The 21990-nt window shown below is 40.4% G+C and overlaps 2 protein-coding genes and 1 non-coding gene across 3 annotated transcripts; all 3 read right to left on the reverse strand.

Annotated features, from left to right (window-relative positions):
• Positions 1-6707: 6707 nt before the first annotated feature.
• On the reverse strand, positions 6708-10466 carry LOC110744855 (uncharacterized). The gene is made up of 2 exons (XM_088250176.1): positions 7831-10466; positions 6708-6984 (listed from the first exon to the last, which is right to left on the reverse strand). The coding sequence occupies exons 1-2, from the start codon at positions 10464-10466 to the stop codon at positions 6708-6710; spliced, it is 2913 nt and encodes a 970-aa protein (XP_088106302.1).
• Positions 10467-14929: 4463 nt separating this feature from the next.
• LOC110744876 (uncharacterized) lies at positions 14930-15561 on the reverse strand. The gene is made up of 2 exons (XR_015834690.1): positions 15375-15561; positions 14930-15185 (listed from the first exon to the last, which is right to left on the reverse strand). It is a non-coding gene; the product is annotated as an uncharacterized LOC110744876 (transcript).
• A 722-nt stretch (positions 15562-16283) lies between these two features.
• On the reverse strand, positions 16284-19499 carry LOC148295454 (putative disease resistance protein RXW24L). Its single transcript, XM_088250178.1, has one exon. The coding sequence runs from the start codon at positions 19497-19499 to the stop codon at positions 16284-16286; it is 3216 nt and encodes a 1071-aa protein (XP_088106304.1).
• Positions 19500-21990: the final 2491 nt, after the last annotated feature.

Raw genomic sequence — 21990 nt, forward strand, 5'->3', positions numbered from 1 at the left:
ATTAGATGGCAAAGGGATTTGAAGAAACTTCATGTTCGGCACAAGGAGGCGATTGAGCCAAAACCCCCCAAGTGACCCAAGTATGTTGGAAGTCCGGCAAAAGACTTTAAACTTAGCGCTTCTTGGGAGGCAACCCAAGGTGAATAGAAGAAGTTTGTTGTCGTCCTAATCGCTTCAAAGTGGAGTTTCTCTAGACTCAAACTTACTTTTATTTTACTTTATTTATGTATTTTCCTTTTGAGTTAGGATTTCAATCTCCAACCAAGGTAATTTCGATTTTCTTGTTGTTTCTCTTTGTTTTTCTTACTTTTACTTTCCTTTACTTGTTTGTGTTTCTATTTTGTTGTTAAGTTTGGGAAGTAGATTGCTTCATGATTGCACACACTGAACTTTGGCTCAAATGCTTATTTCATTCCATACATGTGATTCCAAACACAAACTTGAAAAAAAAAAAAAAAAAAAAAAAAAAAAAAAAACATAAATTTCTCAATCACATGTTCATTGTTGCATTTTGCACCACCTGAGGCTTCTGCTAATTGCCTCTGTCTGTTCTTGCTTGTAGAACCTGCAACAGCTCTACATGATCTTCATTCCTCTTTTGCAGCATCTCTACATGCTGGCTGGCACTGTAGAGCCGCTTCTGCAGGTCCGCCACCAGAGCTTTCAGGGCCGCCACCTCCTCACTCAGTGCCCCGCACTCTCGTGTTCTCGCCAGTAGGCGCATGCCCAAATTTGTGGCCGAGACCGCGTTGAGCACGGTTAGATTGTGGGACTCGTCCACTGCCATCTGGTCAGACCTCTGCGCCACATGCAGATGATCTGCAACTGTAAGTCTGCTGACAGTCATGCCCTCCGGCATTACTGCCCTTCGCGGCACCACCTCAGAGAAGTTTGAGGCCGAGCCATGATGGTATGAGGAGTTTGGGAAGATAGGGTTTGGAGGAGCCCGTATCTGGGCATTTGGTGGTGCAAGCGACAACTCAAGGTTAAGGTCATCAACAAGCATATCTGGGGATGCCATTGATTTTTCTGTCTGGGCTTTTTGATGGTTTTTCTTGAGTTTGCAGGTTGAAATGCAGGATGCTCCTTCTTTCAACCGAGAAGTGGTTTAAATAGACTTATTCTCATAGGGGAGCCGACACCACTTTGTATTTCCGGAGCAATTTGCGGATGAGTCAAGTTAAACAGGGAAGCATTTCTGCTTTCACTTTACTTTCTTTCCCTCCCTGTTTTCTGGTGCATTGTGTTTTGATTTCTTTTTAGTTTGTCGTCTTTGTTTTATTTCCGTTGGGGAAGTGTGCTTTGTTTCTTTTTAGTTTGTCGCATTCCCTTTATTCAAGTTTGGGAAGTGCGTTTTGTTTTTCTTCTTTGTCTTTTGCAACTTTCTTTTCTTTTATTTCCGAAAACGAGAAATTGAAAAAAAAAAAAAAAAAAAAAATATTTCACCTAAAGGCAAAGACAAACAGGCACACCAATAATACACTAGAATCATTTTTTTCCAGTGCTCGGTGTCTCGACCATAGGACCCTTGAGTTTAGCCCTTTGGCTATCCACTTCCGGGGCTTCACGCACAGCCTCTTGGGGCTCATCACTCGAGCTCCCAAAGATTGCATTCTTAGCTTGAGCGTAACCACTCTCGCGGTCTGTTTTCTTGCGTTTTCCCGGTCGGTCTATGTCCTCTAGCTGTTTTCTCATGTCATGGGCGTAAACACTTACCATCTTTGAGAGATTTTTATTCTCTTCCCGCAACGCCTCCAGCTGGTGTCGATTCACCTCTAGTATCCTTGCCCTTTCTGTTTTTAAACTTTTAATAATACTCTGGCACTCTTCAACCATACTTCGCTCTGCCGCCAACTGACCTCTTAGCACCTCCACCTCATGGGACTTCGCAATTAGGCGATGACCCACACTTGCGACTGTTGCTGTGCTTTGCACGCTTAGTGCCAGAGCATCGCTCACGACCCGGTTGTCATCCCTTGATCCCAGCACCCGTATATCCTTGGGAGTCACTAGATTTCTAGCAACTCCAAGGGCAACATCGTTGTCCAGCAGTATCGAGTCATTCACTGTCACGTGCCCCCGTGCTGAGGCAAAGTAGGGCATCCACACTGGTGCCACTGCTTGGCCCTGAGTCTGAGTTGGTTGAGCTAGGTTGAGATCCAGCGAGAATGGGTAGGAAGAGGCCATTTGAACTTTCTTTTCTTTTGTTCTTGCTTTTCTCTTTTGTGTGTTTCTGAGTTTTGTGTGTTTTGCCCCAACTCTTTCTCTTCTTCTTTTATAGAGTTAGTTTCTACGTAACCCTAGCCACTGCGCTTCTGGTTTGGCGCGGCCCTTGCGGCCTATCCCCCTCTATCGCCTCACCTGTCCCCCAACCCCTTTAATTGCATTTCCGCCTTTCAGCGCTTTCAAGAAACGAAAGTCGTCACGCCTTCCTATGAAGGCAATAATTCTGGCTTGGGACCGTGAGAGAGACCTCTGCTTGTCGGCACGTCTCTCACTTTGTATCCCGTGACTCACAGGAGCCGAGACATCAGGGCCCACTTTTTTTTTTATTTTTCTGAGTCCTCGCTCTTTGTGTTTCTGACTCAGTTTCTTTGTTTTATATACTTCCTTCGCTTTTGGGCTTTCCTTTGGGTTGGGCTTTCATTTTGGTTTGTGCGTTTCTTTGGGTTGGATTTCTGCGTGCGTAGGACTGTTGTTAGGGCTTACTGTTCTGCTTGTTTTGTTTTGTTTTGTTTGGTTCAGTTTGGTTTTGTTTTGTTTTGTTTCGTTTTGTTTTGCAGCCGTGTTGTAGTTGTATTTCTTGTTTGTTCTTGTTTTTACTTGCTTTATTCCCTTTATTTCTTATTATAACATTGTTGATGCCTAAGTTCTTTAACATTGAGGACAATGTTTATTTTTAAGTTTGGGAAGGGATAGCAAGTCTTTTTCGTTTCACTTAAACTCTTGCTTTCTTTTATTTTGTTTTCTTTTCTGTTTTGAGTCTTTTTGTTTTCAAGTCACTTTCCGGACATATACGATGAGATTGTGATGAATGTTTACATGACTTGATTGAAAATGCTAAAAAAAAAAAAAAAAATTTGTTATTCACTAAATGGCATCGTTCTAGCATGATATGTTTGAAACCCTCTATGCACTTGCCATTTGTTTCATAATTCTCCAGTTGAGGGATTTGCATGATCCAAAGAATTGTATCAAGCATGAATTAGACTTGTATAACCATATAATGTGAGCTTTGAGCCTTTTGCTTCAATTCATGAGTGTTATACACATATTCTTATTTTCTTGTCATCCGAGTTGTTTGATCTCATTATTCATTGATTTGGTTGAGCACTTAAAAGTCATTCATTCTTGTGCAATTTGATTACATGACATTTGAGAAATGATATTGAGGCCCTCTTTGGACCGTTTGTGCCTTTCAAGCTAACCGTATGCATGCTTAAGCATGATTTTCCATTGTTAACCACCTTGAGCCTATATGTATGTAAGCCTTTTCTTTCAAGTAACCAATTTTTACTTCTAGCCTTAACCTGAAAAACAAGAATATACCTTTCTAAGGAACTCATAAGCTTTAATTTAGATATGTTTTTCATGCTAAGTTTGGGAAGGGTTATTACATTTCAAAAAAAAAAAACAAAAAAAAAAAAAAAACAAAAAAAAAGAGTACTTCACTCAAAGGGTGAAAGAAAAGAGAAAAGTTGTGGTTAAGTGGCAATGGTTTCAAATCCAATTCCATGTTTCTTGGTTGTTCGAATGGAAGGAAGGAGTGTGAATCATAATTAGTGGAGGTACAAGGCTTTGTGGTCTATTTGATCACCCTTAAAAAAAAAAAAAAAAAAAAAAAAAAAAAAAAAATTGAAAATCTTAAGCGTGATGTTTCAAAGTCTTTTAGTCAACGATTATATGCTCTTACATTGTGAGTTCCTTGGACTTTGTTGTATCCATATCCTTCATTTCTTACTCACCTTGCACCCTTAGCCCCATTACAACCTATAATAAAGACCTAAATTGATCCTAAATGTCATGTGGTTGATTTGCACACATTTTTCAGCTTTTGAGTGTTTAGCATCCTTCTTGAGATCATATTCATGCATGTTTTTCAGCTTGCTAATTTTGAGTTAAGTCCCTTATGGTTTAACTCTATTCTCATGTCTATTATTGAGTGATGCATTGTAACCCTCTCCCGAGTGATTCATTTGTGAGAGGACAACTTTGGTGAGATTTGAAGTTACATTTGTGCTTGGTATGATTTTTTGAAGTTGTGTGAAAACTGAAATTGGAGAATGAGTTTCATTTGGCCATCACACTACTACACTTGAGCATGTTGTGTTCTGAACTTTGCCGCCTTGTGACTAATGTCTAAACTAAGTTTTTCTTGTGAAAATTTTTGAGTCATTTGCATAAGTCACTCTCTCTTTGGAAAGTGTTCGAAAAGTTTTGTTTCGAGTCTTGTTTTAATTTCTGTTTTGCTCGAGGACTAGCAAAAGATAAGTTTGGGAAGTTTGTTCGGTTCATTTTTACACATGATTTTTCATGTTATTCACCCACTATTTTGAGTTAGTTCTTGACATTTTATAGCTTTTTACTTCTTTTTTGTGTTTTAATAGGTTTTACCTTGGTTTGTATGAAAATGAGCTAAAAGTGCATTATTTGATATAAATTCTGTTTTTGTTCATTTTCGTAGGTCAACTTCGTGGCCTTGGATCAGCATGTTCCGGTCCTTGGATGAGGTGATGATCTTCATAAGACTTGTTTCAATGGATGTTAACTACAACATATCCAAATTTGAGCTCCATTGGGCAAGTGTAGCCTATCCAGCTGATCGGACAATTGACGCTGGCTCTGGATGTTTGTTTTGGCCCAGTTTTCACCCCCACTTAATAGCATTTTATTTCTACTTGTTACCACACCTTTTGGTAACAATGGATTGCATTTGAGTGGCATTTCCTGAGTCAATTGGAGCCTTGGATTATACCTTAAAACAAGGTTTCATCATTTGCAAGGGGACAATGGGCAATAGCTTTAGAGAAAGAATAAGTTTTATACTAAAAGAAAAGCTGGAAAGGAGGAGAGAGAGAAGTCAAAAGGGATTGCAATCAGATTTGGGGGAGTTTTTGCAACGGGAGAGAGGCTATTCCACATTCTACACAACTTGAGAGCAGCTTTTGGGGGAGCTAAGAGCAAGGAAGGAGAAGGAGGTGCAGCCAAGGAAGAAAGGAGAAGACTTCCACCATTGAAGACTTCAAGCTTTCATCATTTCCAAATCTGTAAACTCCTTCTAGTTATATTTCGAGTTTGTATTTGGAATAAGTATGAGCAACTAAACTCCATAGCTAGGGCTTAGGTTGAAGCCCTAAACATGATTACCTTATTGTTTTGATGCTTGAGTGTATGAATTTCTAGATGTTGTTGATGAACCCCATTCACTAATTGAATTTTATGATATGTGTTTGCTTCCTTTGCTTAATCACCTTAGGTTGTATGCATGTAGCTAAAGTTGAGAAGTTGTGTAAGATAACCAAGAACACAATTTCTAATTAGCAACAAATGATTGAACTTGTTTAAGTGAGCATCATGTGAATTGGTTTCTTGACAACAATTGATGAATTCCAATTCACCAAATTAATCTATCCTTGATGTGTGTTTTCCTTGATTGATTACCTTTGAAAGCATGCTTCTTGAGGTTGTTGGGATTATGTGTATCTTCATGTTTTCCTAAGCAATAGATGGATGGAGTAAGAACCATCCATGTGAATTGGTTTCTTGAATACCTAATGTAAACACCATGCTATTAGGGTTCTTGTGATGTTCATATTCTCTTTGAACTTAATGGGTTTTCCTTGCAATCGAATCGAAGTACGAACCATACCTAGGTTCGGTTATGAGGAGGGCACAAGTATTGTAGCACGAACCATGCACTTTACGTATATTAGAGAGAATCAATGCGTCTTGAGCCACGACCCATGGTCTTGATTGCGAACATCTTCATCAATACATTTAGAGTTCATCACTTGAGTATCCATGAACATGGGTAGAATTGTTTAGGGTGGATTCCGAAACCCTAGTGTTTGTTACATTTTAATTTCACATTTTGATAATTCATCTCTGCCATTCACATTTAAATTCAAAGTCCATTTACTTTCATGCAATAGAAATAGGTCACTTGAACCAAATCAAAAAACCCCCCCAATGTGTGTGTGAGTTGCGTGTTTGACACGTTTTGTGTCTTTGTCACTGAATTTTGTTTGTTTCGTAATTGTTTTGGACTTTTGGTCCGCGTTGTGTTCTTGCATTTTCTGTGCTGATTCCAACCGTATAAAGAACGTGAATTTTGGATAAACGGTTGGAAAGTTATAGGTCAAAAACTGGACAGAGGTCGAAACTGAAAAACAGAGAAACGAATCTGTCCAAATGGTGATAAACGGGTGATAGAAAGTGCTGTTTGTGTTTTTCTTTATTTTCTTGTGTTGTTTCATTTCTTTTATCTTCCTTACTTCATTTTTAGTTTCCAATTTGTATTGTGTTTGTGTGTTGTGTAAAATTAGTGTTCTTTACGTACTCAAATTAGAACTTATAGGAAACCGACAAGTTCTTCGTGGGATCGACCCCGTACTTACATAATCTATACTTCATTAGATTCGTGCACTTGCGGGTATTTTTAATTGGTTGTTTGCACATTAATTTGTGTCCTTTTAGGAATGCAACAGTTACCCAGTGTTTCTTCTTGGCTGTGACCTTGTGGTGGGTAACGGGGACAAGGTGAGATTTTGGGAGGATGATTGGAGCAGGGGGGTGTCCTCAAAGAGGTTTTTCCCAGACTTTTCAATCTGTCCAGCAAACAGAATGCCAACATTTCTGCATTTGTGAGTCACGGTGTGTTTCCTCACAGTTGGGATCTTGGTTTTAGAAGAAATCTCTCGGTGGGGGAATTTGACGAGGTGACTAGGCTGCTGGTTATCCTTGATGAAGTTAGGATTAACCCCTCTAGGAGGGATTATAGAAGATGGAAGTTAGATCAATCAGGGTTGTTCTCTTGCCACTCTTTCTATTCCTTCATTCAAGATAACGGGTCTGTGGAGAGTTTTCCCCCATACAATCTGATTTGGAAAAGTAAAACTCCTCCAAAGGTTAAGGTTCTCGTTTGGCAAGCTGTTATTGGAAAAGTTAATTCCTGCGATCTCTTGCAGAGACATCGTCCTTTTATGTGCTTATCCCCCCATTGGTGTGTGTTATGTTATTCTGATGGGGAGTGTGTGGATCATTTGTTCATTCATTGTCCTTATTCGATTCAGATATGGTGGTTACTGCTGAAGGAAGTTGGAGCTGTCTGGGTTACTCCTAAAGGTTGTTTTCAGTTATTTTCCTCCAATTTTGTTGCGCTGGGCAAAGGGAGAAAGGCTAAAGTCCTTTGGGGTTGCCTTTTACAGGCTCTTTTCTGGAATTTGTGGTTTGAACGGAATAAAAGGATTTTCGAGGACTATAAGGGGGCGGGGGTGGATGAACTCTGGGATAGAGTGAAGTTTTGGGCTGCTTTATGGGCTTCCGTCACCAATGCTTTTAAGGATTTGAATGCCTCTGTTATTAGTCGCGACTTGTGTGCGGCTGTGAAGTGATGGCCTTCTTGTTTCCCTGTTTCGTGTTATGGTGTTTGTATTTTCTTGGCTGTTTTGTTTCTCCTTTCCAGGCTTGGTTCCTTGTGGGAGCTGAGGCTCCCTGTTTTTGTTTCCCCGTGGATTCCTTATCCACCTGTGTTTTCTCTTTTCTGTGGTTACTGTCTCTATTTTGAATATATAAGTTTCTATTCAAAAAAAAAAAAAAAAAAAAAAAAACTTGCCTATAGTTTCTGGGATGATCTCTATGTAAGTCCACCTTAACCCGAGATATTTCAACTTCTTCAACTTTCCAATGGTCTCCGGCACTTTTGGTTTGAATACCCGTTCAAGGTCAAGAACCTCCAACTTTGCAAAGAAACCACATGCAATTCCCCTGCGAAGAAACTCACCTATTTCCTCTCCGGGTTTATTTCCTTCTCGAGTATCAAAGAAAAGAATGGAGCGGGGATAACTACCATGCAGCACATTTGCCGAATTTGTGTTGAGACCATTGATGCGGCTGAAACTGGCATCATTATCATCAAAATGATAGGCAACATGCTGCTGGTCAGAACTTGTACTTTGGGACCACGAGCGGGTTGTGCTGTTAGTGCCTTTATCTCGCAACAAAAGTTCCCGAAGGGCAGAAGGCAAGCAACATGTCTTGATGTCCCCATTAGGCTTTCTTTGAACCACCTGAATCATGTTACGGTCAACTAACTTTGATAGATACTCATAAGCAACTTCTTCTTGAGTTCTTTTCTCATCTTCCTTTAGTTTTACTAATTCTTTTGCAACCCACAAAGCAACTAATCTCCTTGCAGGGATTTCAAAGTCCCCGCCAGGGAAGAGTTCAAAGTAACCTTTTTGCAGCTCTTCTTTATTCATTTCCTTGGTATCTAACCACGGTGATTGGTTCCTTCCATAACTGATTCGCTCACGAGACCTTGAGAGTTCAGCAGGTGTTACTAATGTGTTGCGGGCCAGTAGATACCCAAGACGAAAGATCACAAGTGGTAAGCCTCCGGTTTTTCCCACCACTTTCTTTGCGTTGGCAATTAGCTCTTTCTTGGAAGAAGAAATGTGCACCATCTGGGTGAAAAACTCCCAGCTCTCTTCTTGGGTTCGAAGCCGAAGAGGGTAACATTGAATGCAATTATTTGGGTCATCATGAGCATTTGAATAATCAGCGAAGGCCTTGATGCCTGTGGTGAGCAAAATCCTGCTGCCATTTGTCATTTCTGCAACAGGGAATGCTATTTTGAGAGCATCCAAGGTTTCCCTTGACAAGACATTGTCAAAAACTAGAAGGCATCTCTTCTCCTTCAACAATTTACACATTGTCTTGGTCCAGTACTTCTTTCCTCTCTGTTCCACTTGGTTCCAGTCTGGTAGTACCTTGCTTCCAACAGTGTTCAAAAGATCAATTTCATTCGACCTTGCAGGTACACTTACCCAACAGTGGACTTCAAAATGGTTTGTAATGGTTTTGTGGCGATAAACTTCCTTCGCCAGAGTTGTCTTACCTATACCTTTCATTCCCAAAATGGAAATTACAGAGTTCTGTTCACTCTCACTATTTGTGGTCAGTCGCCGGACCAGTTCATGTATGTCTTCTTCCAAACCAATTACTGAGCAGCACTCCTTTGTTACCTCAATGGAGTATACCTTCATTCGTCTTTGAAGAGTAATGATAGTCGTCTCGAGTTGCTTAATAAAATCAGAGGGACACTGTTCTGAGTCTTCCATGTGGGTTTTGGAATACTGCTCTGCTTCAGGAGCCAGCTTTTTCAGTTGCTCCAAGCAAGCATGTCTTGCATTGCTAGCATGCTCAGTTGTCTTTTTATCTTTGAAAAGCTGTTGCGTGCTCTCCAACTCCTTTCTCAGTGAGCTGACAGCAGATGACAATTTTCCGCTTGTTTTTGGCAGTTGGTTGAGCCAGTTCTGGATGTTGCTTAAAGCAGACAAAAAATCCATATCACCTGTAATCTGCTGATACTCATGATGAAATGTGTACTCCTCAGGCTGATCAGATGGGTGGGCAGCTGATTTTGATGACTCTCGTCTGATGAATTTAAAATCAGATTTTTCCTTTGATTCCAGGAGCTTAGAGATCCTGGCGTCGAAGTGTGTCATGTCCTTCTTAAGCTTCTGCCAACTTTTCCGGTTTGCCCTTGTTGGCTTACTTATGGTGGCAATGGCATCCTTTGCTTTGTGAATGGTCTTCTTTGCTTCTTCCACCCAGAACTTCTCCATATTAGTTTCCAGTTCTTTGAGCTGTTCTATATCTTTCATGAACGCATTCAGTAGCCATAAATCCGTTATGAATTTCTTTATTTGTTTTTCTTCCGAGCCGCTCATGTCCCAATCTGGCTTCTTTAAAGAGGAAATCAACTGATGATCATCTGAACTTAAGCCAACAGGTGGTGGTCTGGGTTCGACAACAATTGATGATCTGTCCTGCAGGCTCATAACCTTGGACCTTGACTGCTCCAGTGATGCATAGATGTCGGCATACGGTTTCTTCTGGAGGGCTTTATTGTGCCACTTCACCATATCGAGAACAAAATACATCTCTGGCAGATAAATGAAAAAGGAAACCAACCACAGTGGTGATTTTCTTTTGTTCTTCAAACCTTGAAAGCTTTTAATTTTTTCATCCAACTTCTTTGCATCGTTTATCCATTGCTGCATTGCATTCAGTTGTACTGTCCATCCGGCCTGGATGAGTTCGGAATCAAAAAGTCGTTCGGCGTTCTGTTTTATTTGATCCACCGAGTGCAAAACTTCAGCATGATCTTCCAATAGAGCATCCAGCAACCTCCATTCTTTTCTAATCTCCATGTACTTGGCATTCAAGTGTCCGGCCACCATTTCACTTAGGCCAATCAGAAAAGAGCAAACAATGCAACAAGTGCAGATGAGCTCGATAATAAATATTGCATCGGCCATGGGAGACACCCCTATACAGAGAGAGTCGCTCAAAGATGGGGGACTGAATGAGTGAGTGGCTCTAGTTTTCAGAATTTTGGAGTTGAAGCTCTAATGAACGGGTCAAGGAGTATGAAAACACTGAGGAAAAGGCTTCTAATGGCTAATGGCTAATACGAAGGTTCACAATAATTGTACACTGAGTTATTGCAGCATTATATAACTAAGAGCTGCCATAAAATTCTATCTCGTTTACTCCATAATTAAAACATTTAAGCCAGCTCTTATTTTAGTTTTATTGTTCACACACATGTAGCTAGGTCTCTGTGACTAGATCAAACTTTAATTTCGTAATCTATTTTAATGTACAAGAAAAAATATTTTACTTTCTGAATCATATCTATTTTATAAAAAATAATGTTTAAATAAACACCAAATCAAACACATATTGTCAACAACAAAAAATCAAACAAATAGTGCATTGCAAAAAAGTAAATTTACTTCCTACAGTGAAACGAATTCGACAATACTATTGTTATTTAGATGTAAATTGTAATAGCAATCTGTAAAAAAAAATGCTATTAAGATGATAAATAAGACAGCAGGAATGAAGATGATATATTATTAAATATCTCATGATGTTTTTTATTGGTTTATTATAATAGAGACATCAACAATGGTTGGGATAATATTTGTGGGGGTAGGAACAGCTTATACAATTTGCACTAAATTTAGTATTTGACAAATCTTGCTCAAGGCTGGAGCCCACTCCAACCCATACACAGTTCCATCCTTGTCTGACAGCTAAAACCTTCAAGGGGACTATAATTCTAAAACCTACACTACAATTCTTTCTTGGATGTGTCCTTCAATTTGCAACCATGGATTTCATGTGTGGACTATAGTCATTCCCTCTAGCTATGATTTCATGGAATAGCTATAACATAGTATAAATCTGAAAGTTAAAAGCTGAGAAATCCACAAGGTCAAAATGAAAAATGGATTAGTCGAGGTGCACGCAAGCGGATCGGACACCCCATGGTATTTATCCAAAAAAAATAATGAAAAGGGGAAAACTTCTAAGGAAAATCGGAGGAGTTTTACAAGGAACGTGGATGAAATAGTGGGAACGTACATATAGAACTGAAGGAGCAAAATTTAGTGTAAATACATAGTGTTTCCATATTGAATTACTTGATATTGACAACGGGTCTATCTTAGTGAAAAAGAGTCTTGACTTACAAACTAGTGATCTCAGTTTAACTAACCACCTACAAAGCCCAGTAAGTGTTGAGTTTTTTTCACAAAAGCCCTGTGGGTGTTGCTAGTTGTATGGGCCTAAATTGGGTCTTTACACTTATCCAATATATAGTGTTCACATGTTGGGCTTGAATATTTACCCTTACTCCTTACTCAATATGTGGTATTCATGTGTTAGACTTAGTGGGCCACACATGAGAGGACATGTTGAAAAATATAAGTCTCACAATCGAAAACTTCCCAAAATTCCACATAAAGGAGCATATTGAAGAATATAATTCTCATATCTGAAACTGACTAATTTTTCTCGTTGACTGACTCCCCATATGTACATTGAATATTCACAGTCCGATTACAACCTACATACCTACCAATTTGAGTGGTGTTCTTTTCGCCATTACTTTGTTGCTCTTTGAAAAAGACACAAGGAAAAGATTGAGCCCTACAACCCCACTGCATTTTTTTCCAACAATGAATACACTTTTGTTCTTTTCCACTGCATTATTACAAGATTTTTTCCAACGCAGGGTACGAATTCATTTATTTTGAGAAAGCTTCATTTGACTCTCCGTTATCACTGCCGCCGTGCTTGAAACTTTAACAAGCACAAGCCACAGGCCCTGTTAGAGCATTTCCAGCAGTGCAGCCAAGGGGAGGGTTGGGGGGGGGGGGGGCCAAGCCCAAAATCGTGTTTCCAGCAACAAACTTTGGCCCGGGCAAGCAGTGGGGCCTACCGAACTGGGCTGGCCCTCGGGCAAGGCTAGCCCTAGGTCCAAAACGAGGGCAAGGCTGACGTCAACACGCGCCAACTGTAATGTGTCATGTGTCAAAACCTGGGCGCTCCGATGGTATTTTCCCTCCAATCCAACGGCAGACAATATTTTGGCAATAAAAATATGAAAAAATATCCGATCCTCATACACGTAGGCAGAGGCGGACCTATTAAGGTGTACATATTACCTTATTTTCATTTTCAACATTTAAGTAAATGTCTTTGTCCTTTTACTTTTATTTATTTTTATATTACTCAATTTACTTAAGTTTACAATGTAAATAAGGAAGTACCCCCATTTGGATTCAAATAAAAATACTAGAAAATCAAATTCCCACCAAATCAAAATATGAAAAATCGGTTTTAGTGCAAAATACGATTTAGGCTAAGATGAAAAATCCTGGCTAAGGAAATATAGCTAAGCGGCTTAGGCATGGGCAGAGCTGACCCTGCTCAGCCTTTTTCTTCTAAGAGAGGGGATTCAAACGTAGAAGCTACAACATCTAACATTGCGAAGAGAAATGTCATTAAAATAATAGTTAGTTATCAACTAGTTCTTAGTCTAGTAATATTTCTTTTCCAGGATTGGAAGAGCTCCAAGTTCGACTCTCCCTCCCTCCCCTCCTCAATGATCAAAAGAGAAGGAAAAAGCAAAAAAAAAAAAACTAATAGTTAGTTAGTTGGTCTTTTAATAATATATAGAATTCTTTGATAACATGCACAGTTAAATGATGTAGTGCAACTAAAAGCCCCAAAAGAAGAAAAATGATGGAGATTTAAGGGAAGTAAACGATCTAATACTAAACTATGACTTGGAATTAAATTTATCAAGTAAATGTTTCCAAATAAAAATACAGCATCTCAGAGTTGAAGTTCACACATCTGACTGAGACTAGATCAAACTTCAATTTTGTAATATGATATCCAACACATTTATGTCTCCAACTTCATATTTAACAACAATCAGCCACTTATGATATTAGGATCCTATTTCTGAGTTATTCAGCAAAGCATACTCAGCCATGATCCATTCTCATTGACCCAAAAAAACCAAGAAAACTCACCACTCAAAAATAACAGTTCACACATCTAAGACTGGATTAAACTTTAAAGTCAACTTAGTTTTAATAACATACTGCTTGACCCAATAGTTGGCATCAATTCTTATAAAGGAATTTTGATACACCTACTCGATGATTACAATACAAATTTACAACAAAAGATGTTTTCTTTTAAGTTGCGAGTGAGAGGGGGAATTCAAATTGGAGACATCTTCCAATGTTTTCTTTTAAGAGCAAACGGTAAATGGAACATTTTATTCATCACCATATTTCTTGTGACTTTTGAAACACGATCCAATTAATCATAAGATTACTAGGACAAACAACTTTCATCAACAATGTGGTTAAGAAATGCAATACATATAGCATTCCTCATCAACAAAAGAACAAAATATGCTTATTTAGAAATTTAAATTTAAAATAAATAAATAAAACTCTAGGGGGCCGCACTGAATATATGGCCCAATCTCTTTTGGGCTTCCACCCCCAATTCACCAAAAATATATAAATAAAATCAACAAATGGCCCAACTTTTGTTCTTATTTTCCCCCGTCACCCTCTTTTTGGAGGGTACTAATATTGAGATTAAAAGCACTAATTTACATAAATTCCCTTTTAAAAAAATTAACTAATTAATTAATTAATTACCCAGTCCCCAACTAAACAATGCTTTCTGGTAATTATCCAGCCATGCAATGCAACGCAATCTCTTAATTATAAGTCGAAATGCATAATCAAACACGCAGCCACCACTGCCTGTGATTCAAAAGACTGCCGCCGTCGGCTTCAACTTTTTCTTTGGGCCTCCCACCGAGTTTCTCAGGTTCTCTCTCTTCAACTTGTGGTTTTTCTTTTCACTTTTATATATTTTTTGTCAAAAGTTAATTTTATTTTGCCCTCAGAGTTTTGATATATTTTTAGGTGAAGTGCGTAAATTCAATACTCCCTTTGTTTTTAACCAAAAAATTAAAAATTTGCTCCCCAAGCCAACGGGATTTAACCAAGTGAAAAAGGGTGAAATTTACAGACTAATGGTTTCAAGTTCGAATCTCATAACACCATGATAGTGTATGTAAAAAATCCCCTCTCCCTTAAGTTTAGACTATTTTTGTATTAAAAATAAAATTTAAAAAAAAACTCCCGTTCCCTTTTTTAAAAGAAAAAAGTAAAATGTGGGAATGGGTGCCATTAACAATTGGGTGCACTTTAATCAGGCCTAACCACTGAACGTTCTGTATGAGACTGATACAGAGAAACAATTAGACTTCAAAACTTTGCAGGATTATGGAAAATGTTGCTTTTGAAGGACCAAGTTGTCATGAAAATCTATTGTTATTCAATTCAACTTTGAAAGCAGATCCTTACATGATCAAATCCTAATCTTAAATAACCTTACAAAACTTGGCAGACTTAATAATAAAGTGCTAAAGCAAATCTGCATCACAAACCCAATTTTGCTTTGAAGTAAATTTGAATGAAGACATTCTTAATCCCCTGTCACCCTACGGCTACGGCGTTGCAACTCAACAAATTGTCAGGTTCTCTGTGCCTCAAGTGCATCAATGTTACCTGAAATCACAATAAACCACTAATAAATTAATATTACTCGAACCAGAACATGTTTCAGGTAAGAAAACAAGCCTCATTGCAAAATTCTTATACATAATGTACGCATGGGGATGAAAAATGTACTAACACAAACTTAAAACCTTATTTCCAAAAGGAAAAACAGTAAATTTATGAAAAATAAAATCATACCATTGCATGAGTGATGATTGTTGCCTGTGATTAATTCTGCAGGAACTACCAGCTATCAGTAATGATTGTTGGGGAGTGGGCATTGTCGCCCCAAATGTCCACATTAGTTTTTTCAATGGTTGCAGAAAATTCTTTTGGCATATTAATTAGCTTCAATTCAATGAGAGTCTTCAAGTGCCTTAAGCCAGTTGGGACCTTCAGCTTATTGCAGGATCTGATCTCCAACTCCCTGATGTTTTGCATTGCCTTTTCCTCCACATCCCAATCTTCTAGCCGTTCTAGCTTCCACAACTTTAACACTACAAGCTTTTGGAATCCCCAGGTGGAGCAAACCATCTTCGTACCGGTATAAGAGTTGGAGTAGAAACATAGTGATTGAAGGTTGGAAAGCTTCTCTAACTTGGGCATTGGATCTTCTGAAAATGAAGAGGCTGACAAAGTAAGATCAATGAGGTTTTTAGGAAATCCAGCTATGATGGAAGGATTTTCTAGCATCCCAAACAAATTTAAGCTGGAGAGATTCTCAAGGCCTGACAAAGACTCCAACACCAGAGGACAGGGTTCACCCATTTCATCAATTGATCTCATTCTTAAGGACTTGAGGTAGCTCAGCTTTACGATCCTTTCTGCTAATACTTTTTGCTCTTCCTTCTCTAACTGGAATGCCAATCCCAATTTTCTGAGGTTTATAAACTTGTCCAAACCATCCTTTAAGGGACTATGCTTATCCACAAATACACCCCATAATGTCCGGAGATTCTTGAGAGAATTGAGAACTTGGTGACGCATAAATTTACTTCGGTACCTTTGACTTAAGTATAGGTGGCGAAGTTTGAGCAGTTTCCATATTGAACGGGGGAGAGTGCGAACATATGTGTGCTTCACATCCAAGGTTTGGAGGTTCACCAATTAACCAATGGAATCTGGGATTGATTCAAGGGAAGTCCACCTCAAGCCTAGATACCTCAAATTGCTTAATTTTACTATGGTGTTGGGCAATTCAGGTCTGAATACACGTTCAAGATCAAGAAACTTTAGCTGAAGGAAATAACCACCTGCAATGCCCCTTCGTAGGAAGTTGCCTATGTCTTCTCCAGGTTTATATCCTTCTTGGGAATCAAAGGATAGAATGGAAATGAGATCTGTGTAAGATCTTGAAAAATTGGAGCCTTCACCATGAATAAGATCAAAACTTGGATCATTACAGTTTACGTGATCAGCAAGGCGCCTATGATCTAACCTCATAGCTTGTGACCTGATTGCTTCTTGTAAATCTTTGTTCAAGCAACATGTCTTGACTTTCCCATTAAGCTTTCTTTCAACTACATGAACGATTTCACGATCGATCAACGCGGATAGATGCTCATCCGCTGCTTCTTCATAAGTTTCAGCCTTTTTCTTTGGGTCAGATTCATGATTGTCTGTCTTGTGTTCACTTACTTCTACCAACTCTTCAGCAATCCACAAAGCGAATAATCTCCTCACCGGAATTTTATAGTCCTTTGGGAAGAGTTTGAAGCAAGAAAGGCAATCGGTAAGATGAACAGGAAACTTATTTATGCACTCTTTGGTGTAGGTACAGAATGACGATGTATCATCATCCTGTTTGATGTATTGAATCACCTTTTTCAACTCCTGAGCAGTAGTCTCATCTTTCCCTGACATTAGACGTACCATGGCTAGTGGTAAACCCTCACATTTACTCAAAATTTCTTTTGCTAGCATTTTCCCTTTCGGAGGGATGTGCACCACCTGGCTAAACAACTGCCAGCTCTCTTCTTTGGTTAGCCGTCGAAGTTGGTGGGGAGGGCTGTCGCTATCCACTTGTGAAGCCACTTCGGGGTTACGTGTAGTGAGCAGAATTCTGCTTCCACTTGATGTACTTAATGGAAATGCTGCTTTCAGAGTACTCCACTCGTACCTTGTGGAGATGTTGTCAAGAACTAAAAGGTACCGACTCTTTTTTAAAATATCATGTGCCTCGTCAATCCTGTTGGATGCATCAGGATTAATCTCTTGGTGCCCTTCTGACTTAAGAGAGCTCAAGACCTGCTTTGCAACGTATTTCAAGAGTGGCAGTTTATTGTTGTAGGAGTAGTCGTGAGGTAGAGAAACCCATGCACGACAAGGAAAATGGTCCACAATGACTCCGTGGTTATAAATTTTCTTTGCCAGTGTTGTCTTGCCTATGCCCTCAATCCCCACTATGGAAACAAAAGAGCAGTGTTCATTGTTGGTTCTCAGTCTTGACACCACTGCATCTATGTCTTCTTCCAAACCGACCACTGAGCTTAAGTCTTCCCTTGATTCAATGCTGAATGCTTTTATGCATCTCAAGAAAAGATTGATAGTCTGATTAATCTGGTTGATTTCAAGGGAAAGCTTTCTTCCAGAATTCTTAAGCTTTTCCTCATCTTTGTCTTCTTCTAAACCTGAATTCATCTTCATAAAGGTTACCACATATTCATCTGCACTTTGAACAATTTTCCTCACTTGCTCCAACCAAGTGACTCTGGAATTATATCTCCTTCCAATCATTCCTGCACCGCCTACAAGTTTATGCATGATTTCCAGTTCATTGCAAAGCAATTTGACATCAAAAAATACTTCACGGAATACATTTGGCTTCTCTTTGAGGTAGTTGCGCATCCTGTCTATTACAGATGAAACACTATTCTCATCTGCGGTCTGATCTGGGGATTGATAGACAATCTTTGATGAATTTGAAATTCTTCTTATAAATTTGAAGCCGTACCTGTTCTTCCTTTCTAAAGCTTGTGTGAACCCAACGTTGATGCACCTTAGGTCCCCCTCGAGCTTTCTCCTTGCCCTCCAACTGCTGATATATGATAGCCACCTAAATCTATTGGATGGTGTCTGTAAGAAGTTTTCAATGGCAGGATGTGCTTCATCAATGATCTCTTCCACTTCCTCCACCCAGGCCTTCTCAATTGCGCTCTCAAATTCATTAATTCCTTGTATATCTTTCAGAAAAGGATGTAGCAGCTGCAATTGCAGATTTGTTGACTGTAGTTGCTCTCCAGTTCTACTCCTGTCTGGCATTAACTCTGGGTTTTGAATGATTAGACTATTTATTTTCCCCACAGTAGAGAAAGCTGATGCAGCTGCAGATTCAACTCGTTCTCCGGAGTTTACCCATCTTTTTTCATGTTCATCAAAAGGTCTTTCCAGCAGCCTTCTAGCATTAGACTTTAATCTCTCCAGGGATTCACATATGTTAATCCCACTTTCCTTCTTCATCACTATACTGCTGTTTATTTCCTCCTTTACCTGCTTAGTTTTACTGAAAAGCTTATCTGTCTGCTCGAAATTCTTTGTAGTCATCCCAAAAAATATTCCAAGTCTATGGGAGTCTCGTCTCTTTTCCTCAAACGTTTTAACTAAACCTTGTGATGTTTTTACAATGGATGCAATTTTGTCCACCCATTTTGCCTCAATTTCATCTAGTCCAGCCACGGTTACGGTTTTGTCCTCCAGTTGTACCTCAGTTTCCTCTAGTCCAGGAACGGTTCCTTTACTAGGGAAAATAGAGTCCCAGATTTGATGTGCCCTGGCGTCTATCTTAAAGCATAAACGCTTAACTTCTTCTGCATCCTCCGAAATAGCACTTAGTAACCGTGACTCTTTTCGAATCCATTTGATGTCTTCCTCCAAGAACAGAAACGGAAAGTGGTTGATATACAAGTAGAGGAACAATAGGGTGATTAGAGAGGCACACAAGGGCACCCATACGAGCACATAATTGTTTGCAAGCGTCGAAATCAGTAGCACCCGATACAGTGACGTATGGTTTACATAAAGGAGTATAAGGTCTACAACAACTAAGATATAAACATGAGCATCATGGAGAATGGAATCAAGGACTGCCAGCTTGGTTGTTGTTACCTCCTTCTGGTTGGGCAAATTATCCAGACTTCTATCAAAATGATAACAATAAAGACTATATTTTTCCAGTTCTTCAGCGTTGGAAGCCGTCCACTCCTGATCAGCATCATCTATCTCTATATAATGTCCCATAGCTTTCCAATCCGTCTCCGTTGTTGAGGATCCCAATGGCTGAGCACCAGGTATTCCTGCAATGAACCATTCTGTGATCGTTTCCATGGCTGAGCAGCTTTGATGTATCAGAAACAAGTTCCCCAATTTACAGTCGGTTCAACATTGAGCATTATCAATTGAAGTTGAAGAACAAGTGCATGTTATCGCTCTGGACCTCTGGCAAAACTAAAATCAAATATGGTGGACTCCAGATGGGGTTCCATACATGCATCAGTCCATTTCATCTGCACAGTTTTTCTTGTTTCTTGTTTCTTTTCATGTCTAATCTTTACAATGGTGGCTTTTCTTGGGGTCCCCCCCATTCATCTTGTCCCTAGCTCTTGGTTTAAAGATGACTCTGGTGGATTGTCCATTCATGTCATCCTTGGGTCAGGTCAAAAGCATTACATTTATATTAGGAAAACTTCCCCTATAAGTAGGAACTCCTGCATTCCTACCAATGGCAGTAGGAACTCCTATATTGTATATGTATATGGATATTGTGGGAACCAAATTAAATCAGAACCCTATGTCAAGTAATTCCTTCCTTTTGGGGATTATTTGACCTAATTGGGAATTACTAAACCTAATTGGGGGTTATTCAATTTAATTGGGGGTTATCCAATTAAATTGAGAAATACCTAATTAATCAAATCCCTAAATACACCAACCCCACTAACCTCACCTACCACAATTAGGGATTTGATTGATTCCCTAATTAATCAAATCCCTAAATGTACCAACCTCACCAACCTCACCTACCTCACCAACCACACCAACCTCGTCAAGGCCCCCTATAAATACTTGGCCACGCACAAGGAATGAGGTACGTCAGAATTTCTACTAAAACTCTAGAGAGCTCTTCCATTCACAAATCCTAGCCACCTCCTCTCTCTCTCTCTCTCTCTCTCTCTCTCTCTTTTACATAAGGCTCCGGCCGCCCGGTTTTCACCACACATATATATCTCCGTACCCTATTTAGCTATTGATTTTTACCTAAATCAATTGAACTAACTTAGGCATCGGAGGGCCTTTGGCCAACACCCCCCGTGTGTGGTCCTCTTATCCAATTTATTTTGCAGGGAGAAGGAGGCGGCGAAGAAGAAAGGGGAATCTTTCAACGGAATATTCTCGTGGGAGGAAATTTGCTCCCACAAATTGGTGCTTTCATTGAGAGCACGAGTTATACTCAAAGCGTGCTCTAAATCCATTTTCCACAGTTTTCCAATCCACCGAAGCCTTCCAAACTACCATGGTTGGAAGCAAGAAGACGAGAGGCAAAACCGCCGCGATGGCAAAATCCGCGACGGCTCATAGCCACTCCACCTATGATCCCGCGATCGACATGGTGGCACCACCACCTCTCACCACCGCGCCGGCCACCGCCGTCATCCAAGGCCCCGTGGCCGGATCTAGCCACCCTCATGGCACCACCGCCGAGCATGGTGGAACCTCCCATCAAGGTGGGCTCATTACCACCGCCGACTTAGGCCCAATCTTGGAACAACTTCAAGCATTCCCTCCATTGCCTCCACGCTCGACACACGCTCCTGCGCACACCTCCCATGAAACCCTAGCCTGTATGCAGTTGGGCTCCACACACTTCTCTCCTCCCGATCCACGAAGTCAAGCAGACCTTAATCAAAGAGTCGACCAGCTAGCTCAGAAAGTTGACCAGCTCATCAACCATATAAGCTTAGCTCAAAACCTTGGCCTTGGACCACTGGGCGAAGAGAGAAGGATGGACGAACGCGCCGATAGGCAGCTCGATGGGTACCAAGCAGGTCTAGCAGGAGAGGAGAAGGACAACAACGTGATCAGTTTGCCAACATGTCACAAGCATCCTCAAGCCACACTCAGAGCAACGTGCGAGGAAGGCAGGGCCCACGACTCCACGTCCGCGACCGCCTAGGCCCGCAGAGGAATGCTCCTCAAGGGCTAGGCTCCCAGAGAGATCAGCCTGACGACCATCGCAATGAGGATCGTGAAGAAAGGCGCTCTGCTGTTCACTCGTCGAGGAACAGTCTTCAAAGGCTAGGCTCCCAAGGAGAGCAACCTGACAACCTTCACGGTGAGAACCGCGAGGAAAGGCGCTCCGTTGCTCACTCTCGAAAGACCGATTCTCGTCGACAAGCTGAGGAGAATCACTCGCAAGCGCAGTCCACCAACACGCCGCCTAGGCAATGCAGCCGAGAAGCTCGAACCTTGCGAATCAATGAGGAGGTCAATCAGCGTCGTCCAAATCGCGAGGGTCGCCAACGTGTCCAACCAGCAATGCGTGCAGAGGACATCAAGAAGCTTGTGAATGACCAACTACGAGACCTGAAAGCCGGCGGGAACTTCGAAGATGCCCTACGCAAGGAGATGGATCAAGCTAACTCCACACCTTTCACTGTCGAAATTGAGCAGGCTGCTCCCCCGAAGCGATTCTCGACGCCTTCGTTTACCCACTTCAAAGGAGACTCCGATCCCGAAAGCCACCTAAAATACTTCAAAAGTGTCATGATCCTTCACAAGACCGACGACGCATTGATGTGCAAGGTGTTTGTAATGACCT

Source organism: Prunus avium, chromosome 3 (genome assembly GCF_965620075.1).
Source record: "Prunus avium chromosome 3, drPruAviu1.hap1.1, whole genome shotgun sequence".
Taxonomy (NCBI): Eukaryota; Viridiplantae; Streptophyta; class Magnoliopsida; order Rosales; family Rosaceae; genus Prunus; species Prunus avium.

Coding starts and splice junctions, on each gene's coding strand:
- LOC148295454 (XM_088250178.1), bottom strand. CDS start 19,499: ATGGAAACGATCACAGAATGGTTCATTGCAGGAATACCTGGTGCTCAG.
- LOC110744855 (XM_088250176.1), bottom strand. CDS start 10,466: ATGGTGGCCGGACACTTGAATGCCAAGTACATGGAGATTAGAAAAGAA. Junction 6,985..7,830: donor ATCCCAGAAACTATAGGCAA/GTTTTTTTTTTT, acceptor AATCCCTCCTAG/AGGGGTTAATCCTAACTTCA.